The 22,076-nt window shown below is 39.9% G+C and overlaps 2 protein-coding genes across 4 annotated transcripts; both read left to right on the forward strand.

The window, feature by feature from the left end:
- Positions 1-1,345: 1,345 nt before the first annotated feature.
- Positions 1,346-15,457, forward strand: agtr1b (angiotensin II receptor, type 1b). Of its 2 annotated transcripts, XM_074693280.1 has the most exons (4): positions 1,346-1,407; positions 6,281-6,409; positions 7,469-7,575; positions 12,995-15,457. In XM_074693280.1, exon 4 carries the CDS (start codon positions 13,112-13,114, stop codon positions 14,201-14,203), a length of 1,092 nt encoding a protein of 363 aa, XP_074549381.1. In that variant the 5' UTR covers positions 1,346-1,407; positions 6,281-6,409; positions 7,469-7,575; positions 12,995-13,111; the 3' UTR covers positions 14,204-15,457. The 2 variants fall into 2 exon arrangements, with proteins under 2 accessions (XP_074549381.1, XP_074549382.1); XM_074693281.1 differs by lacking the exons at positions 1,346-1,407; positions 6,281-6,409 and having other exon boundaries at positions 7,284-7,575.
- A 379-nt stretch (positions 15,458-15,836) lies between these two features.
- Positions 15,837-21,680, forward strand: cpb1 (carboxypeptidase B1 (tissue)). 2 transcript variants are annotated; one of them, XM_074693278.1, is made up of 11 exons: positions 15,837-15,901; positions 16,496-16,571; positions 16,865-16,989; positions 17,086-17,185; positions 17,274-17,375; positions 17,477-17,581; positions 17,664-17,774; positions 17,875-17,965; positions 18,138-18,340; positions 20,986-21,070; positions 21,326-21,680. In XM_074693278.1, the coding sequence occupies exons 1-11, from the start codon at positions 15,837-15,839 to the stop codon at positions 21,511-21,513; spliced, it is 1,251 nt and encodes a 416-aa protein (XP_074549379.1). In that variant the 3' UTR covers positions 21,514-21,680. The 2 variants fall into 2 exon arrangements, with proteins under 2 accessions (XP_074549379.1, XP_074549380.1); XM_074693279.1 differs by having other exon boundaries at positions 15,839-15,901; positions 16,865-16,993.
- Positions 21,681-22,076: the final 396 nt, after the last annotated feature.

Genomic DNA, 22,076 nt, shown 5'->3' on the forward strand with positions numbered 1-22,076 from the left:
ACAGTACTGTTGTATGCGCATGCACGAAGCGTGATGTCAGGGCTTCCACTGAAAGCTTGCTGTTTGCACGGCAACAGTGGCCGCAGCATTTCATAAAGATCCACTCTGGAGGCCGTTTTCAAAAGTTTGCGTTAGAGTCGGCTTAAACGCTGTTTCCTTGAAAACAAGAGGCCACGAGACTAAAACCACTGTCGTGTAAACAGCCCCTAACTGTCAAAAAATTCTCAGTGACTGCTTAAAATGCCCATCCCTTGCCAGATTTTCCCTCTCTCATAAATCAGCAAAACCAGACTAAACCTTAAGCAGATAAAACATGCTTAGTTTGCATCACCTAATTCACGACCCAACTAAAACTTGAGGCCACTTGCATTACAACGTTGAGTTTACATGTAAGTCACTTAGGCAGAACCTAACCACTCTAGCTAACAAGAGTAATCCACAACAAAGTGAACAGTAACTAGATCATATCATCTCTGCCAGAAAATATTGGTCAAGAATGGCTAATGCTGAGTCAAACCCCCAAGGGGACAATGAGACCAGACTCTTTTTCTGCCCCGTTTTTAGCATTACATCTGTTAAAACCATTGGATGAATGAGCTTGTTGGGAATAAGTCAAAGTTACACAGCAGAGTTGTTCATATTTTAAGATGATTACAGCATAAGAGGTAGTATTTGTGTCTGGAGCTGATATTGTATTGGGAAGCAAGGATAATCAACTTCTTCCACTGCTAGGAAGCAATACATGAGGATGCAGTGGTTGTAAAACAGTGCTTTAAAATGAAACAGGAGAGAGCAGGAAAAGAGATGACATCAAGAGCAAATGAGGCATGTGACAATCAGGACACTGATGCAAGACCAAGGTAACCATAAGCACAATAAACAAAGCAGTATCCCACAGAGATGTAGAGTTTAGACCTTTTCCTGGTAGTCCAAGAAATATTGGACAAGGTCATGCAGAATCATGAGTCAATACCCTGAAGAGGCCGCACTATGTCCTCAAATACAATACACATTGTACTTGGGACCCAAGCTTGTCTAATTATTTCCAAAACAACAGCGGAGCACTTGTAAGTGGGGATGGTGTGATACAAATTCAGCCAACAGCACCTACAGCCAGCACAAATTTCACAACAGAGTTAGCTAGCATGCTAACTGTTGTGACGCAGATTTAATAGCCAAGCTCAGCGCTCACGACACATTACATCCCATCAGCAACGTCACCGCGAACAGGTGAGAGAAAACAGCAACAGCAGTAGCAGCAAAGCAAAGAATGTCACATCAGCACAAAAAAACCAACACAGCAAGGATAAAACAAGCAAACTCGTACCTTGAGTTGACTTTGACGTGAGTCTCCGCCGAACGCCACAACGACGGTACAAGCCGTCGCTTCCGGTGAACGGCCACGACGTAAGTAGGTGTATTCCGTATGGATTAAATGCTTCAAATGTCCGAGGGAATAGAAATGTCCTTTCAAACACGCCGAAGAAACGCTGTAAGTTATGAGTGTATGTGAGTTATAAGTGTGTCTAAGTTAGCCAAAATTGTGAATCAGCGAAAGAAACAGTTAAGCTACTTAGCTAGTCTTTGCGTCGTTCTGTCACCTTACATCAAAAGGTGTCCAATGGGCGGAGGGAGTTTAAATCAAGATTGCCTTCAAGTCGGCGTCAAGGGTGCGTTCAAAATGCAAAGTGTTACAAAAAAGTAGTGCGTTTGAGTAGGAGTTTCAAAAACTGAGAGACAAAGAAAGATATAAAATCAGCGAGAAGAAGTTAGCGAGGAAAACAGAAAAAAACGACAGTTTTAAGTTACAGTAATGATAAAGTGACCGAAACAGAAACATTTAGCTAGCTTGAATGAAAACCAGACTGTGTTTGGGGCGTTATCAGGCAGTCGTGAAGTTGCCAACCATACAAGGTTATAATAGTGTTGGATTTGTCATTATAGTTTAGTTTTAGTTAGTTTTGAATTTTTTTCCCCATTACAGTTTAGTTTTAATTAGTTTTAGAGCAGGCATTCTAGTGTTTATTTAGTTTTGATTTTTGCAACAAGGCTTAGTTTTAGTTAAGTTTCAGTTTAGTTTTAGTTTAGTTTTGGTTTTTCATACCCTATTAACCAAGTGGAGGATTGAAAAAGGTCAGAGTAAATATTTTGTAAAACTGTTTATTTTCCAGTCCAACATAGTGCTCACTGCTCAGTTAATGCTGATACTGAACTGTTGGCTGCTGCCTTCATCACAAAAAATAATATAAACTTAATATAAAAAATATATACATAAATTATATAAAAAATAATATTAACCTAAATTACATGAAAATAATATAAACAAAAACTATGTACAATATAATATGAGCTTAAATCTTTAGAAACTTGGACTCTAACAAGAAAGACAGACTTTAAAACAATTCAAGTTAGACTCACGTGCAATTAAACCATTACAGATGCTCTGATTCATTGCTCCACTACGTTTCGTGGCAGCACAGCGCACAACCAGTCAGTGCAGTAAACAAGTACGTCCCAGTATGTCGCTATGATGGTGCCGTACAGCACTAACAACTGCCTAAAACTGTCGTAAAATTGGTTGGGAAAATTTGTCAGATTAATTTAAATCCTAAAGGCTATGAACATTGTCAGAAGCTAAAACTAAGGGCCTTTTCTCTATAATTTTAGTTAGTTTCAGTTAGTTTTGAGAACACAAGATACAGTTTTAGTTTACTTATCGTTTTTGTTTTCTTTTCTAGTTTTTATTAGTTTGAGTTAACTGCAATGTATTTTAGATGTTAGTTTTCCTTTTTTCGTTTCATTTTAGTTAACTATCATAACCTTGCAACTGTATGAAGGTAAATACAGATTTTAATGGCAGGCCATACCGCTTAAAAACAACCATCAGGACCTTTATTTAAGAAAGGGGAATAATAGATATGGTAGCATTTGTTCATAGCGGTACAAAAGTATCACAAAGACCCATTACATTACAGTGGGACAGTGCATATTAATGAATATTTCAGCAGATATGCCAGAATTGGCTCCACAAGAAGAAAAATAAACAAAATTCACATAGAAACAATACATCCTGATGGTATTAAAAAAAAAAACACTTGTCTGATCTGTCTGTGTGATAACTAATAAAAAGGTAACTTCTAGTATCTTTATGTCACCACAGCATACAGAGACGGTGTATTCCTTTTTGAAGTTTGACCAAAGCTCTTCTGAAATGAATGGGGAGACACAGTTTTTGACCTATAGTGCAGCCAGTCACCATAAGGGAACAGTTTTTGTGGTGACCTCACTTTGACCCGAGTGAGATGATGCCCATTTTTTACAGTCTGTGCCTCTGATATAAAAGTAAACATGCACACACGTAGACCAGTACTATAAAAATAAAGAACGTAAAAAAAAAATTGTCATCTCAAAATTTCACTTGAGATAACCTTAAACATTTAATCAATATAGTTAGTCCTCTAAACATCCAGTATGAGAATTGATACATTAATCAGGTATTTAAAATGTTAAATTTTTCAAGTCAACATGTAATATGACATCCTCACAGGGCAAAGGCCACATTGTGAGTCATGAGTCAAACTGCAGCTATACTTTCAATCCAGTCGTAGGCAATAATGCAAGCACATTGCCACTAAAGACCACAGAAGAAAAAGAAAGGCAGCTTTTTGGCAATATTAACAACTTTGCCCATCTAGCCTGCATTGTGCATCTTTGCAAACATATCGGAGCCAAATTTTATGTCAGTACCATAGAAGGTAAAACTGAGACAGGGCTTTCTACCTCCTTCATTTGTTGTTGTCAAACACAGGTGTGTTCAATAAAAAAATATTAATGACTGTATTTCACTGTTGTGATAGCTGGAACATTGATACCCTTCATATTATTAGTCCCACCTGCGTTTTCTCCTGCTGTGACAAGTCTGTGTTGGACAAGTATGGTCAAAACTCTGTTTGAAGAGTGGATGTAATACATGCGAGATTTAAAACAGGTGTGAATTCAGCATTTAAGATGCTTGGGTTTTTTGGACATTGTGTTGAGCAGCAGTCTGAGATCAAATGATGTTTTATTTTCATAAAGTATAAATCAGCCCATTCTTGCTTGTTATGCCATTAAATCCCACTCGTGTTTGTGGATGAAAGACATGCAGGAGTTTCATTTACATATAATACACAACATATTAGTGGTGTTACCTTATTTATTTTTTTATGGCATATAGTTTTGCAAACTACAAATGAAATGACAATCAAATTCGTTGAACAACCCCCTTTTATTTAGCTTGGTTGCTAACTTGACTCCAAGGCTGGTTATCTTTCCAACCAGGACTACTTTGTCTTCAAAAGCATTCTCCAGTTTATCTTGACAACTGTCTCCTAATTACATCATCAATACCAGCGTGTCATTAACACTTGATAATCTCCTGTTCTATGTGTTTGCATTCAAAAGCTTTAAAACTACAGCCTGACATTCTACTCTGGTGATTTGACAGTATAGCCTTTTAGAAAATCCCAAAGACCTTAACAGGTTCTGAAACAAATTGTACCATTTAGGCTTTTCACAAGTGTGTGTCTAGATTTTGTTTATTGTGTATTTTTACCTCTTAATTCAACTTCTGTCACCCAAAGTTGTTCTTAGTTTTAGAATATAGATAGGTATAATATAATAGGGGGTGTTGTGCTTTCCCAGGTTTTAAAGTAACATTGATGTCAAACCACTTCTTATTTTTCCGTTGTCGAAATCCCAGAATAAAAAAAAAAAAAAAAAAAAATCCACAGGATTTTTCAGGAGATCTTATAAGACCTGCTAAAATGATAAAGTCATCATTTCCTAACTGGTTTGTGACATGTTGGAGGGGTGGGCCTCAAACACCAAGGGCTGGCCAATCAAAGGGGAGCAGGTCTGTGAAGTTAGGAGCCTTAAAGAAACAGCAGCTAAAACAAAGTGTTTCAGACAGGCTGAAATAAGGTTGTTTTTTTGTTGTTTTTTTTAAAGCTTTAAATCAAATAAAGCATTTTACCCACTCTTTCATGAATGTAACCACTCTGCTGATAAGAATGCAGTTAAAATAGCAGGATGTGACTCCCAAACAGTTACCCCCAGCTGAATTACGTCAGTTGCTCTGATAATATTTATTTATAGGTAGGTAACTCAGCTTGTCTCTGAACACTGGGTCAGCAGTTTACAGTCAGAGCTCAGACCTCAAGCAACTTTCTCTTTCATTCAATATATGCCATTAAAGGGCTGTCGTTCCCCACAGTGCTGTGTGCTACCAGTAATTACCTCAGTTATCAATTCATTCTAACACAACTTAAGTGCTAATGCAGCTAATCTTGTCAGGTTGATTTGATTAGCAAGAACATGGCCTCCTATCACACCTCAAGGGTATGAAGCCCCATCTTCTTTCTGGCTTTATTTACTTAGAAATAATGAATTACCCAATAAAATCTGAACAAACATGCATCAGATCCCAAAATTGTTGCACAACTTGAACATAAATTATCCTGTAATGGCAACTTGGGGCTTTGAGACTGATGTAAGGAGTTCAGTTTCAGGGCATGAAGTTTTACTTTGTAAAGTTACGAAACAACAACCCAACATAAAACACCACCCATCTATTCTAAAGAAGTACAGTCCTGTAGGAAATCTCATTTTCTACTAATCTGCTCCCCACAGATCTCCATTTTAAAATCATCGACATCTTTCTCTGCTTTGACTCACAGGCTGTAAATCATTGTTTTAGCATGAGCTGTTGCAACAACTTCCTGCGGCACAGTACAGATTCAGAGTTCTATACATAACTCTCTCCCAGTTTCCTGAGAGGTCTTATGGGCCAGATTTAGATACTTGATAACTGTTGCAGCAGCGGGGGTCAAGGCCGTGCATAGGATTTGATACCATACGCGTGCTTGTCACTGTGACAGGATATGCTGTGAGATAACACTCGCCTAATGGATGATTGTTATCGTTCACAGTGAATGAAGATGTAATGGAGCCTGATTGTGATCCCCTTGAGGTGTAAATGTCTCGGAGATACTGTCCTGTGCTCCGCCGCCTGAAAAAAATGTCCCACTCGGGTCCCTGTCATATTTACTAAATGTTTTCCAGATCTTTGTACCTGTTGCCTTTTAACCCAGCGTGACCTCTAAGCCATTTAAAGCTTTGTAAATGTGATCTTTCTCAGAAAACCAGGCCATGCACGAGTGACTGAAAGCCACCAAACAGGACCTCCACTGAGCCCCATGTGTTTGTTTTTCCTTTCTTTCCTTGTTTGTCCTTAACCCAGGTGATGGCTTTCTTCGCCGTCAACTCACTGAAACTGAGGGGGATTTGGGGCACGACAGCCACACCACCTCATCCATCACTATCCATCTCAGCGACAGTTGTGTTTGCAGCTTCGGACCGAGGCTGAAGGGTGAGAATGTGACCCATTTCTTAACACCTGTCATGACCTGGGGAAAGAAAAGAAAAGTGAGAGACGAATATCTTTCGAGGTGTGTCTGAGGACTGTTTTCTAAAAATAGAAATCCATTCAAATTCCTCCAAATCAAATGAAATGACCCTATTTGTGTACAGTTTAACTGCACATATTTTGTATCTGGTGCCTCAATCAGACATAAATAGCTTTGACAAAGGCAGCCACACTACAGGGAGTTGGTGGCTCTGACGCCCTGACACATACATTCACACACTCCTAACAATACATCCACAAAAAAATCAGGAATGAGTGACGGCTGAATTGCGTTGAGAAAACGGGAAATGATTCTAGGAAGCCCCCTCAACCAGGGAAAGAAAAGCACAAACCCAGCTCCCAGACTCCACCCTGACAATCTCACCCCCTCTCCTAGCATAGGGCCACTTAATACACCCTGATCCAAGCCAAGGGCAAGCTCGTGGCAGCTATTAATACAAAGTGTCGACAGATCCAATCAGATGCCAGTCTGGCTGCTTATTTCTTGCTGTGAAGGGGACAAGTGACAGAACACTATGTGGAAACCAAAACTGATGAGAAGGGCTGTCAAAATATAAAGTTTACCCATAATTTATCCAAACACGATGCTATAGAAAGATGCAACAGGCCCAGATTGGCCGCTTGATCCTACAATATCAAAGCAGTAATAACTTTCACATTGAAATGGAAGTGAGTGATCAAAAACAGACATTAAGAGAGGAGAGAGGAGTCATGCTCAGGGATTAACTGGGGAGGAGGAGTAGATGGGGTATTGTGTAAGATCTTGAGTGTACACGAGTTTGCTTGTGTGTACACACAGTGTTCAGGAGATGGGTCAGGACAATACGTAGCTGCCTTCCTCCAATTTAATTCATTCATCATTGTAATGTGTGTGTGTAAGAGAGAGCAGAGGGGGAGGTGGGAGTGTGTGTGTGTGTGTGTGTGTGTGTGTGTGTGTGTGTGTGTGTGTGTGTGTGTGTGCTTGTGTGTCAGACGGTATTCCTGCTTGTCTCGCTCCACCAGTTAAGTTAAATCAGAGGCAGTCCCTGGCACACTGCGGTGGTCTCTCCTCCTCCTGTCTGTCTGTCTGACTGTGGGAGCATCAGCAGCCTCCTGGTTGAGCGACACAGGTAAGAGCTTACATTTCCTCGTTCCCAAGAAGATGTTTAACCAACTTTAGTAAAGTAATGTTGTGCACTACAGACTTTTAACACTTAAAATCCGCTTCTTAGTAATAATAAGAAGAATTTAAAGCTGCTTTTACGTGTTTATCATGTTTTAACACCAGCATAAAGAAGCTAATATTTACCTCATCCCTTTTGTCTGACTTGGGATACTTGCTGGCTCTTTACAGAAGTGTGGCAAGATGAATTCACTGGTTTGATGGCTGCTACCTGTTGCTGAAGCTGCTCATGTGAAAGTCCTATGTGCGCAAACTAATTTAGCCGTGAGTTAGGCATGAGAGGAATTTGTTGCTAGATTATGTAAGCTATACCCAGAGAAGTACATTGTCTCGTATTCACTGACCAGAATTCGTTCCATGTCTAGATAAACAGTGGCTCTGCAGCTTGCTAGGAATCCAAAGTTATGAAGAATCCAATCCTAATATAAGCAAAGAAAAAAGAGGGAGGTGATGGAGAAAATATGGTGGATTTGAGGGGGGAAATATCCGGTGAAATTCGGGTCTCATTTAGAGGTATAACTGTGAAAGCTACGGAAATTAAACAATACATGAGAGGTGTTTTGAAATCCTGGCATCATCTCTGAGCCCAGCAGAAAAACTGCATTGATTTCACTTTTATAGGTGCTCACTTTTCCTCACAACTGCTCCAAAAGCAACTCTTGAGAGCCTGCAAAAGCTTGATGTTGTATATTTTCAAGATTGATCGTTCCATAATACTCCAACAAACTGTCATAATGATTTAGGGATTCGTAGCAGACACTTGTGTATAATTTGTTATTGTGATTAAAAAAAAGTCATGGTGGTGTCTTTAACAGAACACAGTCGAGTACATGGAGGAAGCTTTCCAGGCCGAGGTATGGGGTTCATTGTGTCGGTCACATTAAAGAGCAGTTTTGTAAACAATTGGAAAACAGACCTGGTTTCTGGTGCCAATATTTCCATAAGTAGGAAGGAGCTGAATGTTAATGTAGGTCGTGGACAGTGTCACTTTTTTGACACTGTGTGTGACAGGAGTAGGAATCACAGAATAAGACCCAATGCAATATGACGGGCTAAGGATAGGACACAATAATACGATACAATAGGGCAACTACACAAATACGACAGGATTGTATTGACAAAATATCATTCTATTCAAGTCACTATAATACAATATGACACAACATGGCACAATACATTACAATATATGTGTATACAGTACAAAATGTTAGGGTAAATTATGAGAAGATTTGAATCCATGGAATGCCATTGGATTCAAAAACAAAATAAACAAAAAAAAGTTTGATATAATTCAAACAAAACCATACAACACCAGTATGATCACCAGTTGATGTGGCACGTTACAGTATGTTAACGTCATTTCAAATATGTTACATTTCATTGTATTATGTTTCAATACGTGACGTGTCAATATGCTTCATTACAATACTTGGCATTATGATATTTTCTATTACAATATGTCCTGTTATAATATCCTCCAATACAACAGGCTATGTTAGAATATGTTACAATATGTACAATATGTTCTGACATGTTGTGGCATGTTACAACATGTTACAATATGTTACAATATGTTACGATAAGTTACGATAAGTTACAATATGTTATGACATGTTGCGTCATGTGGCAATATGTTATGACACTTTACATTATGTTACAATATGTTATGATGCGTTACAATACATTAGAATGCATTGTAATAGGATGAGATACGATGGATAAGAATAGAATAGAATGGAATAGAATAGAATAGAATAGAATAGAATAGAATAGAATAGAATAGAATAGAAAATACTTTACTTATCCCCGAGGGGAAATTCAGGAGTCACAGCAGCAATCAAGAAAACAAAATTAAGAAAGTGTATAGAAAGTGCAAAAAGGTCCACAAGAAAATAGATGACGACATCCTGTCCTCCACTCTCCAGCCCAGCCAGTCCAGGATAAGATATGACTCGTAGCACAACAATACCTTAGCAATACCACAACAATGTTACGATACGTTACAACATGTTACAATATGTTACGATAAGTTATGATATGTTATGAGATGTTGCAACATGTTGCAATATGTTATGATACTTTACAATGTGTCTCAATATGTTATGATATGGTATGATGCGTTAGAATACATTGCGATAGGATAAGCTATGATAGATTAGATATCACTTGTTGCATAACCTTGCATTATGATACAATGCATTACATTACCATATGTAAAGATATTGTAACATTAAATCAAGTTACATTGCATTGCATTATGTTGCAATACATTCTGATATGATAAAACCCCGTTCCTGATACCAACTACCTGATACAATGCCTTAGAATGAAGTTCCTCTAATTGGTGAAGTGCTTTATTTACGTCATTAGCGCCCTTCCAAGGAGCCGTGAATCAGGAAGGGACATCTGTTAAGAGTGATGTAGTGTTTCAAATTTAATAGTCATTTTGTCATAGTGCAAGAATTAAATAGATAACTTACTATATCAATATTTAAACCTTTCCCGTATGAAATGAACAAAGAGAAGTCTTTTTGTTTGTTCAGATAAACTTTCGCTCATTTATACCTTTTATTACTTCTTCACTTTGTAAGACTCACCGACATTAGTCTCGGTCAAGTTTCTTACTTCAAAAGACTGTTGGGCTCAGTTGTAGGGACTCCCTGTGAATTGAGACAGAGGAGGAAATGAGCTGAAGGTTGTTTTTCAGGTACAATCTTCTTTTAGACATCCACATTATCCATCTTCAAGGAGTAACAGCTGTAACATAAGCTGTAATGCTGTGCTTAGAACGCCGTATTAGTATTCCAGTAACCTGTTTGAAGATACAGGAAGCAGCCCATGTAGCATAACGCTCTGTCGGCCTGAAACAAAGCCCAAATGGGCGGATGATCAAGAGGTTGGTGTCTGAGGTGATGTGTTCCTGGTAAGCTGAACCTCACTTCATAATGGCTTGGTAATAAATCATTAACCCCATCAAGCGGACGTTTTACTGGCCTCTCTCTATGGGCAGCCAGATGGTGGTGCTCATGTTGGAGCGGACTGGTGCTTAGGTCGAGGGCAGACTTAGATATCTGTGTTGATGGGAACCACTGCTCTATCTTTCAGCATGAGCTTTTTTAAGGTTTAACTTTTTAAGTATTTCCCATGATCCCACTGAGACGCTGCATTTAAATACCTAGACATTGGATTAGGAGTGGAATGTGACTTCCATGAAAGCATATGGGAGTCAACTTCTCCTTCTAAGAGCAAAAATGTCCCCCAAGTTCCTTCTCACCTAGATTTTATCATTCACTGTGAATACGAGCAAGCAGCATGGGTCCATTGTGGTGTCTGAAAGGATGCAGCTTGCTCTGGTGACCTTGTGAAGTAGGTGTTTGCCTTCCTGTCTGTAGTCACCCAGGGTTTACAGCCCTCATTCAGTAATGTGTAATCTGGCTCAGGGCTTTAGCCTGCTGGACATACCGGCAATTCACCTGCTTCCAAGTCACCATCTCACCTTTATTGTAGGGCTCACTTACATACATAGGCCACAACTTCCCACTGACATCCTCTTGCCTTGGGCCTCCCAGTCATGGAAAAGTACTGATGGTAAAGCTCAGATTAAAGGTTTTTTTCCATTTTTCCAATTGTGGTCTTCAGAAATCTCTGCAGGATCAAGAGATCCCTCTGAATGGTTTTAAATCCCTTTACCATGAAACTGATATGTGTCTTGTCGCTCTGTTTTGCGCAGTTTAAATTTACAGCCACCCACTGTTAAAGCCATTAAAGAGTAAAAACATATGTACAGTAAATCTAGGCAGTGACATCTGCATTGGAGCTTTTCTTTTCTCTTTCGTACCTACTGCACCTTCGCCTGTGGAGGAAATCCTTCAGAGATATTTCATTATTCTGTTGCCCTTGGCACCCACACATCTTCCACACTAAACAATCCCCACATCTGCTACCGATACGCTTGTTGCCTCAGTACTCTGAAAGGTTTTTCAAGAAATTCCACCAACCGAACCTGGTGGAAAATGAGGGGATCTTTGACTGGTAGATAAAATAGTTCTCCTGGAAGGGGAAAGGGTCTTAATGCCAAGCAGAGGGCAGAAGGAATGCAGAACGTCAAGGAGATTTCTGTTGGTTTTAAAAGCTATTTTTTTCAGCAGTTATTGCAAAGTATGCACATATTTTGTGTAGCTACAGTAAAACAAATCCATTTCAAACTCTCCTATCATCATACTACTTTGGTTACGAGAGTAGGGGACTTAAATTTTGGAGCTACAGTGCCATCTTGTGGCAAGATACCTGCTCAGTTAAGTCCAACTAATAATCAGAAGATTTTCATTATTCAACTTAGGCAGCTCATGAACTGTTCTTTATTTTTTGTACAAAATATTTGCAAAATTTTGTGTTTTAATGTGTTAGCTTAATTAATCGCTTTAAGGTTTAAATTCTATAGGATTTCCTCCGGTGACATCTGTTTGGTTTCACAAGCATGTAATCAGTAACAAACCATCTCTGCAGCCAGTTTAACACTATACATCAGGCGTATGCAAATATTACCACATCAGCCCCACTAATTACGCTCACTAAGCTATCCTATTAAACATAAAGACTTCCAACAAGGAGGAGAATTTGTTTTTTATTCCCATTTCACATTCCGGTCACAAATGAACCAAAAAAAAAAAAAAAACCTCGCCCTGAGGCACATTTTCCAGCGCACGCAGGTTTGATTTTCTCACAGAGCAAAGTTTCCACAGAGCCGAATCCCTGCTGTCCTGTTTGTTTAGGTGTGTGCTGATTAGAAGTTCTCACGCTGGGTACGATGTATCTCTGCACACCGAGGGTTTGAAACGTGACATGTCTTTTACAGTGACTGGAGCCTCGGCGCTCCTCTCTTTCACTCCCTTTCCCTCGCTACCTCCGTGTTTAATGGAGTTGTTATCCGAGCTCGCACTTTGCCATGCAGTCTTCATTAACACAGGTCGTAACATGAGGCATAAAAAGTTCTCCTTCCGGGTGCTGACAGTCCACCCAGATGGACGGACCATTTGATAAACACTGTACAGTTTTACTGTTGCCATTCATTAGCCCAGAGACTATTTGAAGGAGCACAGAGAGCGCAGACTGTCTGAATAATGATGTTTCAAAGGGCATTTTTGGAATATTGAATAACATACAACATCTGTTTTTCATGGTTTCTTATTTTACAGAAATAACATAAAGCGTCAGGATGGCTTTAATGTGCAGGTTTTTAATGAGCTGGTGTAGGGTGAGCACTTTCATGGATGCTTGTGTAGATTAGCGTTTATGGGCCATGCCAGCGGTAATGATGCCTCTTTCCTCAACTCCCTGTGACATTTTTTGTTGTGTTTCTTTTATAGGACTTGCTGAGGCCCCTCGCCCAAGGCCTGTATCAGTCACCACAGACGCACCCTGCCGACAGGGCCCCCTGTTTTAAAAGTCTCTGGAACTGGCACTTAAAAAAAAAAAGAGAGAAAATGCAGAACACAACAGTAGAAGCAAGAGAAGGGATTAATCTGACATGCGGCATGTCCGGAAGCCACAAAATCATCTACACCCTGGTCCCGATTGTCTACAGCTGCGTTTTTGTCATCGGCATTGTGGGAAACAGTATGGTGGTGGCTGTCATCCACTGCTACATGAAGCTCAAGACAGTGGCCAACATTTTTGTGCTTAACCTAGCCGTCTCTGACCTCACCTTCCTCATCACTCTGCCCATGTGGGCTACGTTCACTGCCACAGGCTATCATTGGCCGTTTGGAGGATTCCTGTGCAAGGCCAGCGCAGGACTGGCCACTTTTAACCTCTACACTAGCATCTTCTTCCTCACTGTGCTAAGCATCGACCGCTATCTCGCTATCGTCCACCCTGTGAGTTCACGCAGGTTCCGCACTGTAGTGTACGCTCGTGTCACTTGTGTGGTGATCTGGCTGTTTGCTTTTCTGCTCAGCGTGCCCACAGCTCTGATCAGGGATGTCCATAACATCGCACAATACAACACCACAGTGTGCGGCTTCCTGCACACAAATATTAAACACAACATGAGGTTCAAGGAGATCCTGCTGGCCATCGGCCTCATGAAGGGCCTGCTGGGCTTCCTCGTACCCTTTGTCATCATCATCACCTGCTACTGCCTCATCGGACGAGCTCTGCTGGGGGCAAGGCACATCCAGAGGAGCTCCCGCTCTCGAGAAGATGAGGTGCTACGCATGCTCGCAGCAGCCGTTGTGGCCTTCTTCCTGTGCTGGGTGCCCTATCAGGTGTTCAATTTGATGCAGGTGCTCACCGAGCTGATCCTGGGGGAGAACTGTACCATCCTGGAAATCATCGACACCGCCATGCCCTTCACCATCTGCATCGCCTACTTCAACAGCTGTGTTAACCCCATCGTGTACAGCTTTGTCGGGAACATTTTTCGCAAGAACCTGCTGCGTCTGCTATGCTGCTCACCCAGAGGAGCAACAGGGCAGCACCCGAGCATCAGCTCTAAAATGAGTGCCTTCTCATTCAGAGCCTCAGAGGCTTTAAGTCTCACAGTGAAAAGTAAAGCGTCATCTGATGTTAAGTGATAAAAAGAGCAAAATGTTAGCATCCCTGCTCTTTCTGTTGGCCGGTAAAGGGTCAGGGATGAAGACATTCCATGCTTTAAAACCCCAACTGTATAATCAAGCACTGAACCATGCAGAATAGTGAAATGTTGTATTCATGTCCCCCTGTGAGTCAAACCAAGAGATATTTTGCTGAAGTGAGGGATTGATATCCACAAGCATCATGTCACGCAACCAACATGCAAATTTATGTTTCTTCCCCTGCCTGTAATAAATGTTTGTCCCACACAAGAAAAAAATAAACAGGAATTTACTGTAATGATGGAGTGTTACCCTGCTGAAAAAAACTATACATAATTACACATAGCTTATCCCATTATTTATGTAAGAAATGCATGTTCTGCAGGATTTTGTCTCCAATGTGCCTCAAGCGTAAAGTGCAGTAATATATTGTCCAGTGATAACCACTCTGTGTGCGCTCAGCAGGTCGTTCACCGGTTGGAACAGTGATCAAGTGCTTTGCTAAGATGCCAAAACTTAAAAAAGAAAAAAAAGAAAAAAGAAAGCAGGTAAAACTCAACAACAAGCATCCCAAGCATGCTTTACTATCAGTTTGAACAAATACACTGCAAAAACTGAAACCTAAGCAAGTGTTTGTCTTATTTTTAGTAAGTAACTTTTAGTAAGTAAAAGTCTTGTAGGACTTAAAATGAGCCACTTTCACCAGGTGGATGTCTCATTTCAAGATATTGAAGGATGTAAATGACCCTGGCATCATTCATATTTCACAATATCTGACAAGCAAATGTTCTTACCCCATCAGCAGGTTTTTTTTTACTCTTTACAAGCAGTTCAGGTATCTTTTTTGTCTTTTGATATTTGAAATCAGACATTTTTTTCTGGTGAATGTGGCTCACGGTAAGTCTAACAAGACATTTTCTGCTAAGAGAAAAAGGAAAAAAGGCCAAACACTCCCTCAGATTGAAGTTTCTGCACTGTAGGAAAGTGTAGCAGATGTAAGTTTGTGTCAGCATAAAACCCCCTGTTTGACTTTGATAACGAGTATCTGCATGCTTTATGTGGTAGAGTCAAAATATGTGCTTCTTGTGAAAATGTTTGTGTTTGCATAAGATTGACTGAATCGCTGCCGACTCTGGGAGTAACATGCTGTACAAATGAATCACTCCAGGTTGTGTGATCATTGTCAATATATATATTTTGGTGGTTGTCTTGTGGTATTTAAACATGTTCATAGTGTTTGTTTTTCTTACTCTTCAGCTGTACAGTTTGTAAATATATATGATTTTATGAATAAAATGTATAAAATCAACATTATTCTTGTATTTTATCTTTATTACTAATGAAAACATGTCAGAAACAGTTAGGAATAACTGCTGATCTCACACATAAAGAATCAAAATCAAGTAACCTTGGCCCTTATTTTCACCAAGCACCTCTCCCATTGATTAATCATTGACTTCGTCACATCAGTCTCAGTTCCTCCACGTAACTTCTGGAAAAACAGGTGCACAGCACTGGCTCATTTTGGGAGGATGTATTACATGATATTGCATCGCAGACAGGGATTGGTGGACAGGCAGCAGATCAGGGGTTATAAGAGCTGTCAGGAGACCAGAGGAGCCTCACTGCCAACATGAGGATCCTTGTGCTTTTGGGATTGGTGGCTGTTGCCCTGGCCGATGTCACTCGCTTCGAGGGGTAAATCTGTAGTATTAATGTCTTTTCTTCAGTTATATAACTGGCATTTTGTTTAAGACTTTAATCAAAGAAGACAGGGCAGTGGATAGAGCATGGGGAACTATGTGGCCCATATCAACACCTCTGGCTTTTGAGACACGTTTAATCAACCATTTGTTAGAGTTACTATATCAATACATATGACTTAACACTAACTAGAAAACTGGTTTCAGCTTGTTTACAAGTCATTCAAGGGCTCATATTTAAAAAATAACCAGAACACTCAAAGAGTTCAACATATGCTAGTGTGTCACATCTATATAAACCTGCTGTGTGTTGAAACGTGGTCAGTTGCAGCATATATGGCCATAATTTTATAAAACAAAAGGCTGTGATTCTAACAAGAAAAACTTCTAATGGAGACATTTTTCAAACACATTTACTCCCAGGCCTTATAGAGCATTTCTGCACTGTCTCATCCAGTTTATCCAAAATTATTTTGAAAAAATACTAGGTTAAATGGTGGAATTGTACCACAAAGAACAACATATTAAAAAGGAGTTCATATATGTGATTATTAAACTGTATCTATGATTCCTCCTTCTATGTCACCAGAGAGAAAGTCTTCCGTCTGAAGCCCACACTTGATGAGCATGTGACCCTCATCAAGGGCCTCGCCAAGGACATTGAGGTGCACCACACTTACAGAAACCTACCTACGTCGTTTAACTGTTTTATATATATATATATATATATATATATATATATATATATATATATATATATATATATATATATATATATATATATATATATATAAATAAAGCAATTTAAAAAATGTAGACTACTTACATAAAGATATCTTACTTGAGAGTATTTACCCAGAGAAAGAATGTCTTTCAGCTTCTCAAAGAGCTTCAGCTTCTCTGATTGAGGTTTCCAGTCTCAGTACGTTCAAGTGTTTGACTTTGGCGCCATCTGCAGGTCGACTTCTGGAAACCCGAGAGCCCCGAGCTGGTGACCATCGACATTGATGTGGACATCCACGTGCCTGCCATCTACCTTGACATGGTGTACACTCTCCTGCAGCAGAGTGACATTGAATACGAGTGGGTCAAACGGCAGTTTTTCAAAATAAAAACATTACACAGACTTCCAGGTGGACGATTAAATCATCTTTGACACATTTTTAATCCCTCTTTCAGTGTGCTCATTGAGGATCTGCAGGAGGCCATTGAAGCCCAGGAGGACGGTGGACCCTCTCCCAGAACTCACAGCTACACCAAGTACAACACCTGGGACAAAGTAAGAGCCAAGAGGATCAGGATTGTCTGTCTCTTTCCTGGCTGGACTGCTGTTTCTCACTCTTAACTGCTTCCTGTCCATTTTTCAGGTCCATTCTTGGACCGCCTCCATTGCCTCTTCCAATCCCAGCCTGATCAGCAAGCAGGTTATCGGAAACACTTACGAGGGACGCCCCATGACTCTCCTGAAGGTAATCCAAGTTGTCGTCTATATCAGCCGTTTGCTTTGTGAAACTTTGGATACACCTTCCAGTTACATCTCATAAATATTGCTTGATGTTTGCCACCACAGCTTGGTAAGAAGTCCAGCTCCTCCAAGCCTGCTATCTTCATGGATTGTGGTATCCACGCCAGAGAGTGGATCTCTCCTGCTTTCTGCCAGTGGTTCGTCAAGGAGGTAAATGATACATCTAAATGGAGATTGAAAAGTTAAACAGAGTTTCCAGTTGGTAAAAGTTTTTTATTCCAACTTTCTCCAGGCTCTGTCCACCTATGGCAGCGACTCTCAGATGACCAGCCTGCTCAATGAGATGGACGTTTATGTTCTGCCCGTCTTCAACATTGACGGCTACGACTACACCCACAAGAGCGTATGTTACATTAGAGTGATATTCTAGACTACTAATGAGACCATTGTTTATCAAAAATAATTTGTCTGACATGACTGTTTCGTGTGCTCTGGGGCTTTAGAACAGGATGTGGAGGAAGACCCGCTCCAGGAAGTCTGGATCCAGCTGCACTGGAGCTGATCCCAACAGGAACTGGAACGCTGGCTGGTGCTGTAAGTCCGACAGTACACATAGTTGGATCTCAAAGGGGCATTAAACAAAATATACCAAAATCTCTATTTCAAATTAAACGACTCCAGGATAACACCACAATAGTTGTTTCCTATGACAGAACTTCAGTGAAAGAAAGATTAGTAGTAAAGCATATAATATATTTTCTCTCAGCCATGGGAGCCTCCTCCAACCCCTGCAGTGACACCTTCTGTGGTTACTCTCCTGAGTCTGAGATCGAGGTCAAGAATGTCGCCGACTTCATCCGTAGGAACAAGTCTGCCATCAAGGCCTACCTCACTGTCCACTCCTACTCCCAGCTGCTCCTCTTCCCCTACTCCTACACCTATGAGCTGGCTGCTGACCACAGTGAGCTGGTGAGTCAGCATTATCCAATACACAGGGCGTTACCATATGTTCAGCTGAATAAGGGTGATTGCCATATAAACTAACATGCTTAGTCACAATGACTATATAATTATACATCATGGCAGTGTCACATGTATCGCTATAGTGTGGTAGTGTTGTGTGTACAGTACTGATGGAAACACAGGGATAGGTCATGAGATTATAGATACTTAATTTTGTTTGGCTCATAATTTCTTTTAGAAGCTGTATTAAGATTTATCCGGCTTTATAATAATTTTTTGTTTTTGTTTTTACATATTGAAACCACTGTCTTTTGCACTAAATGCTACACAATATAACATATTGCAATTTTTTTTATGTAAAGTTTATTTTTTTCCTATGAGGAATGATGTAGTTAAAAAACAAAACATTTATTTAATTATACATTTATTTTAGCTGCATTAACATAGAAATACAGTTACTAGTGATGAGCATTTCAAGCCAAAACACTATTCTATAGTTACTGGTGATAAGTTGATAAATTGACAAAGTGATAAAACAACAATTTTTAACCCCAGCACACAGACTACATACTAGGGCTAATCATTATTCAAAAGAAAACTTTAATGCAACATTTTGTTATTTAGGCTTCATATGTTGGGATAAAATTCAGAAGCTTGTATTGGGAGTGGGGTTAATACAGTCTGATTTGTTGTATCAGTAAAGGATTCTATTTTTCATTTGTTTGACAGCAGTGTTTAACTGTACTGGGACAATGTGCTGCTACTATCGGCCACCGCAAGCATCAGTCTCCTTCTTTGTCCTGATGTTTTTGTGATGCAGTATAGTGGCATGTACAGTCTCCCGCCATTTTTGGTCCTTGTAGTTCACAGTTTTTCTCATAGACTGTGTAATGGACAGGGTCTCCCTGACATCACCTGTCTGTTTCTGAAATGGACTTTAAGGCAAATCGGCTGGCGCGGCCACATTAGAAGTGGGACGGGCTTTGAGTCTCCACACTAACAGCTATAGGGCGCCTGTCAGTCACATGAGCTGAGCTATGCCTCTGATTGGGTGAACTTGCGATCCTAATATCTTCTAAACTGCCAATTTGGAAAAAAAAACATGTTAATTTCTGCTGTTAAAACTGCTTTTTTTTGGCTTGGTGTGTATGTGACTTCCAGTACATCAGTGAGTCAACCTCAAGCGAACACTCATGAAACAGCAGATTCGTTTCACATTTTTAAACTGGACGTTGCAGCTTAGTTTTTCTCCGTCTCATAGCTCTACAGCCGTATCCCCAGCAGGTGTCCCTTAAGTTGTCTTCTTCCAAAAGATATAATATAGTTACCATTTTTCTTCACCTGTTCTGTAATACAGAACAGCAACTTTAAAACATGCTCATCTGTCAGGAATACCATATCAATGAGGAACTTTAAAAAACAATAAATTTTGTTCTTATAATAATACAAATCTGCACTTGTTAATACGACTTTTTGTGTTCTTAATGTAAAGTTTTTCACATGTTTCAAGAAAACTAAGACTTCAGCAGCCAGTGTGGAAGTCAGAGTCTCATTGAGTTGCATTCTATTCACAGCAAGGGGAAAGGATGATATTCCCATTGATTTTTAACAAAACAAAAAATATTTGAAAATTTGAAAACCATTATCCATCCTTAATAGTAACACAAAAGTCCCTTTCAGATGTTAATCAAACAAAAATCAAACATTTATAATTAGAAAATCCATGAAAATAAAATTGAAAAGCACATATTAACTTTAAAAAATGTCTGAGTTTCATTAAGACATCATTTTGCTAGATAGGAAAAAATGTGTATCTGCACAGGAATGCCCAAGAAATAGTCTTTTAAAATGTGAATGAATTGATAAAAAGTATATATTATTAAAGGTGTTTCCAAAAGCTTGAGCAAGAAATCACCCTAGTCCCATTATGTCTGTTATCTAAAGGCCACACTTAGCTGCTGCAAATCATTTACTCCCTGCTCACATGCCTCACTCTCATGGCTCTTTTACCTCTCACCAGGGTGTCCGAGGGCTGCACAGTTAACACTCACACCCCGGCTCCAGCTCTCGCACTGACTGAGTCACATCACACATCTCTGCCTCTCTATTACTCACATGTAATTTAAGCTCTCCTCTGACACTTTGCACATCAAAAGAACTCCAGGGATCTGTCATAATTCATCTGTGGGACCAGAAATATAATTTCCTGTTTGTGCATTTCTCTGAGGGACTTCATTTCCTCTTGGAGTGCACAAAAGCTTTAGTATTTTCTATAATATCTGGAAAAATGTTTCGTTTGATGTGTAATGGATGTTAGATGTTGAAGTGCAGAGAACATATTTTTATCATTTTATCCAGCTTTGTCTTTTAACCCTGAGGCCAAACTATTCAATTTGAAACAATAACTGAGGCGTATGCTTACTTCTAAAGCTGCTTTCATGACACACAAATCACCCAATTAATAACACTCAGATGCACAGAATAACTTGAGTTATATTAACCGTTAGCTTTCAGTAGCTAGTTTTAACTCATGTTTGCCAACTGGGGTCATATCACTCTGCTGTAAAGACATGCTTCTCAGTGCTCCTAAGGGTTCAGTGTTGTTTGGTGCTCATTTTCCTTTTAATACATCTCATCTTTCTATATTTTAGATGAAGGTTGCTGAGGGAGCCTCCTCTGCTCTGCGCAGTCTGTATGGTACTCGCTACACCAGTGGACCCGGTGCTACCACCATCTGTAAGTGAAGACAACACTGCTTTATAAAGAAACAGTGTATTAAGATAAAACTTGATAGCATTTTTTAAGCTTATGCTAATGTGCGTTATGTTTTTTTTTTTTTTAGAGGTTACAAACAACTGCTTACAACATTTTTTAGTTTCATTATCTGTTGTTTACAAAACAAAGAAATTTCAGGCCTCTAAAGGCAGTATTCATCCCAGTTCATCTGCATATTTTACTAAAATAACCCCTCCCTCCTTCACCCATCCCTAGACCCCGCTGCTGGAGGCTCTGACGACTGGGCCTATGACCTGGGAGTGAAGTATTCCTACACCTTCGAGTTGCGTGACACTGGTCGTTATGGATTCCTGCTGCCTGAGTCTCAGATCAAGCCCACATGTGAGGAGACCATGCTGGCCGTCAAGTACATCGCCGCCTACGTGCAGAAGAACCTCTATTAAGGAGCTGAACTGCTGGGACCCCTGCCAACTTGGCCCTTCTGTACCAGCCCCCTGCCCCTCCAATCGCTCAGCCATCTTCAGCCTGTAACCATGGATACAGGCACCACCCGCCATGTTTCCTTGCTGTGCTTGACAGAATATCAAGATGAGTGCAAACAATAAAATCAATGATCCATTCCCACATGCTGAATCATTTTTATGTGTATATGATAATACAGTGTCTGATGGGGTGAACCTTTGTCGTTTGTATGAAAATATACAACAAAAGAGGGAATTTGGGGGAATAAAATAATGATTATACTTTACAGGGTTTTTATAATAGGCTGCAAAACTTGTCTGCTGCCTTTATGATAAAAAAAAAACACTGCATGGTCCAAAAATGTTTTCAAAAGATCATACTGTGAGTTCCCTGAACTAATTCAGAGAACACGTACTTGTTCTCAACAACCAAAAAATACACAATCCCCCAAAACACCCACTTATATTCTGTATCATCCACTTTAAACCCTGCTTATCCTTTTTGTCAAGCTGGCACCACTCCAGCGGTGGAGGTCTGGCGGGTG

The sequence above is a fragment of the Halichoeres trimaculatus genome, unplaced genomic scaffold (assembly GCF_033239565.1).
Source record: "Halichoeres trimaculatus isolate MK-OKI-2021-1 unplaced genomic scaffold, fHalTri1.1 fHalTri1_scaffold_18, whole genome shotgun sequence".
NCBI lineage: Eukaryota > Metazoa > Chordata > Actinopteri > Labriformes > Labridae > Halichoeres > Halichoeres trimaculatus.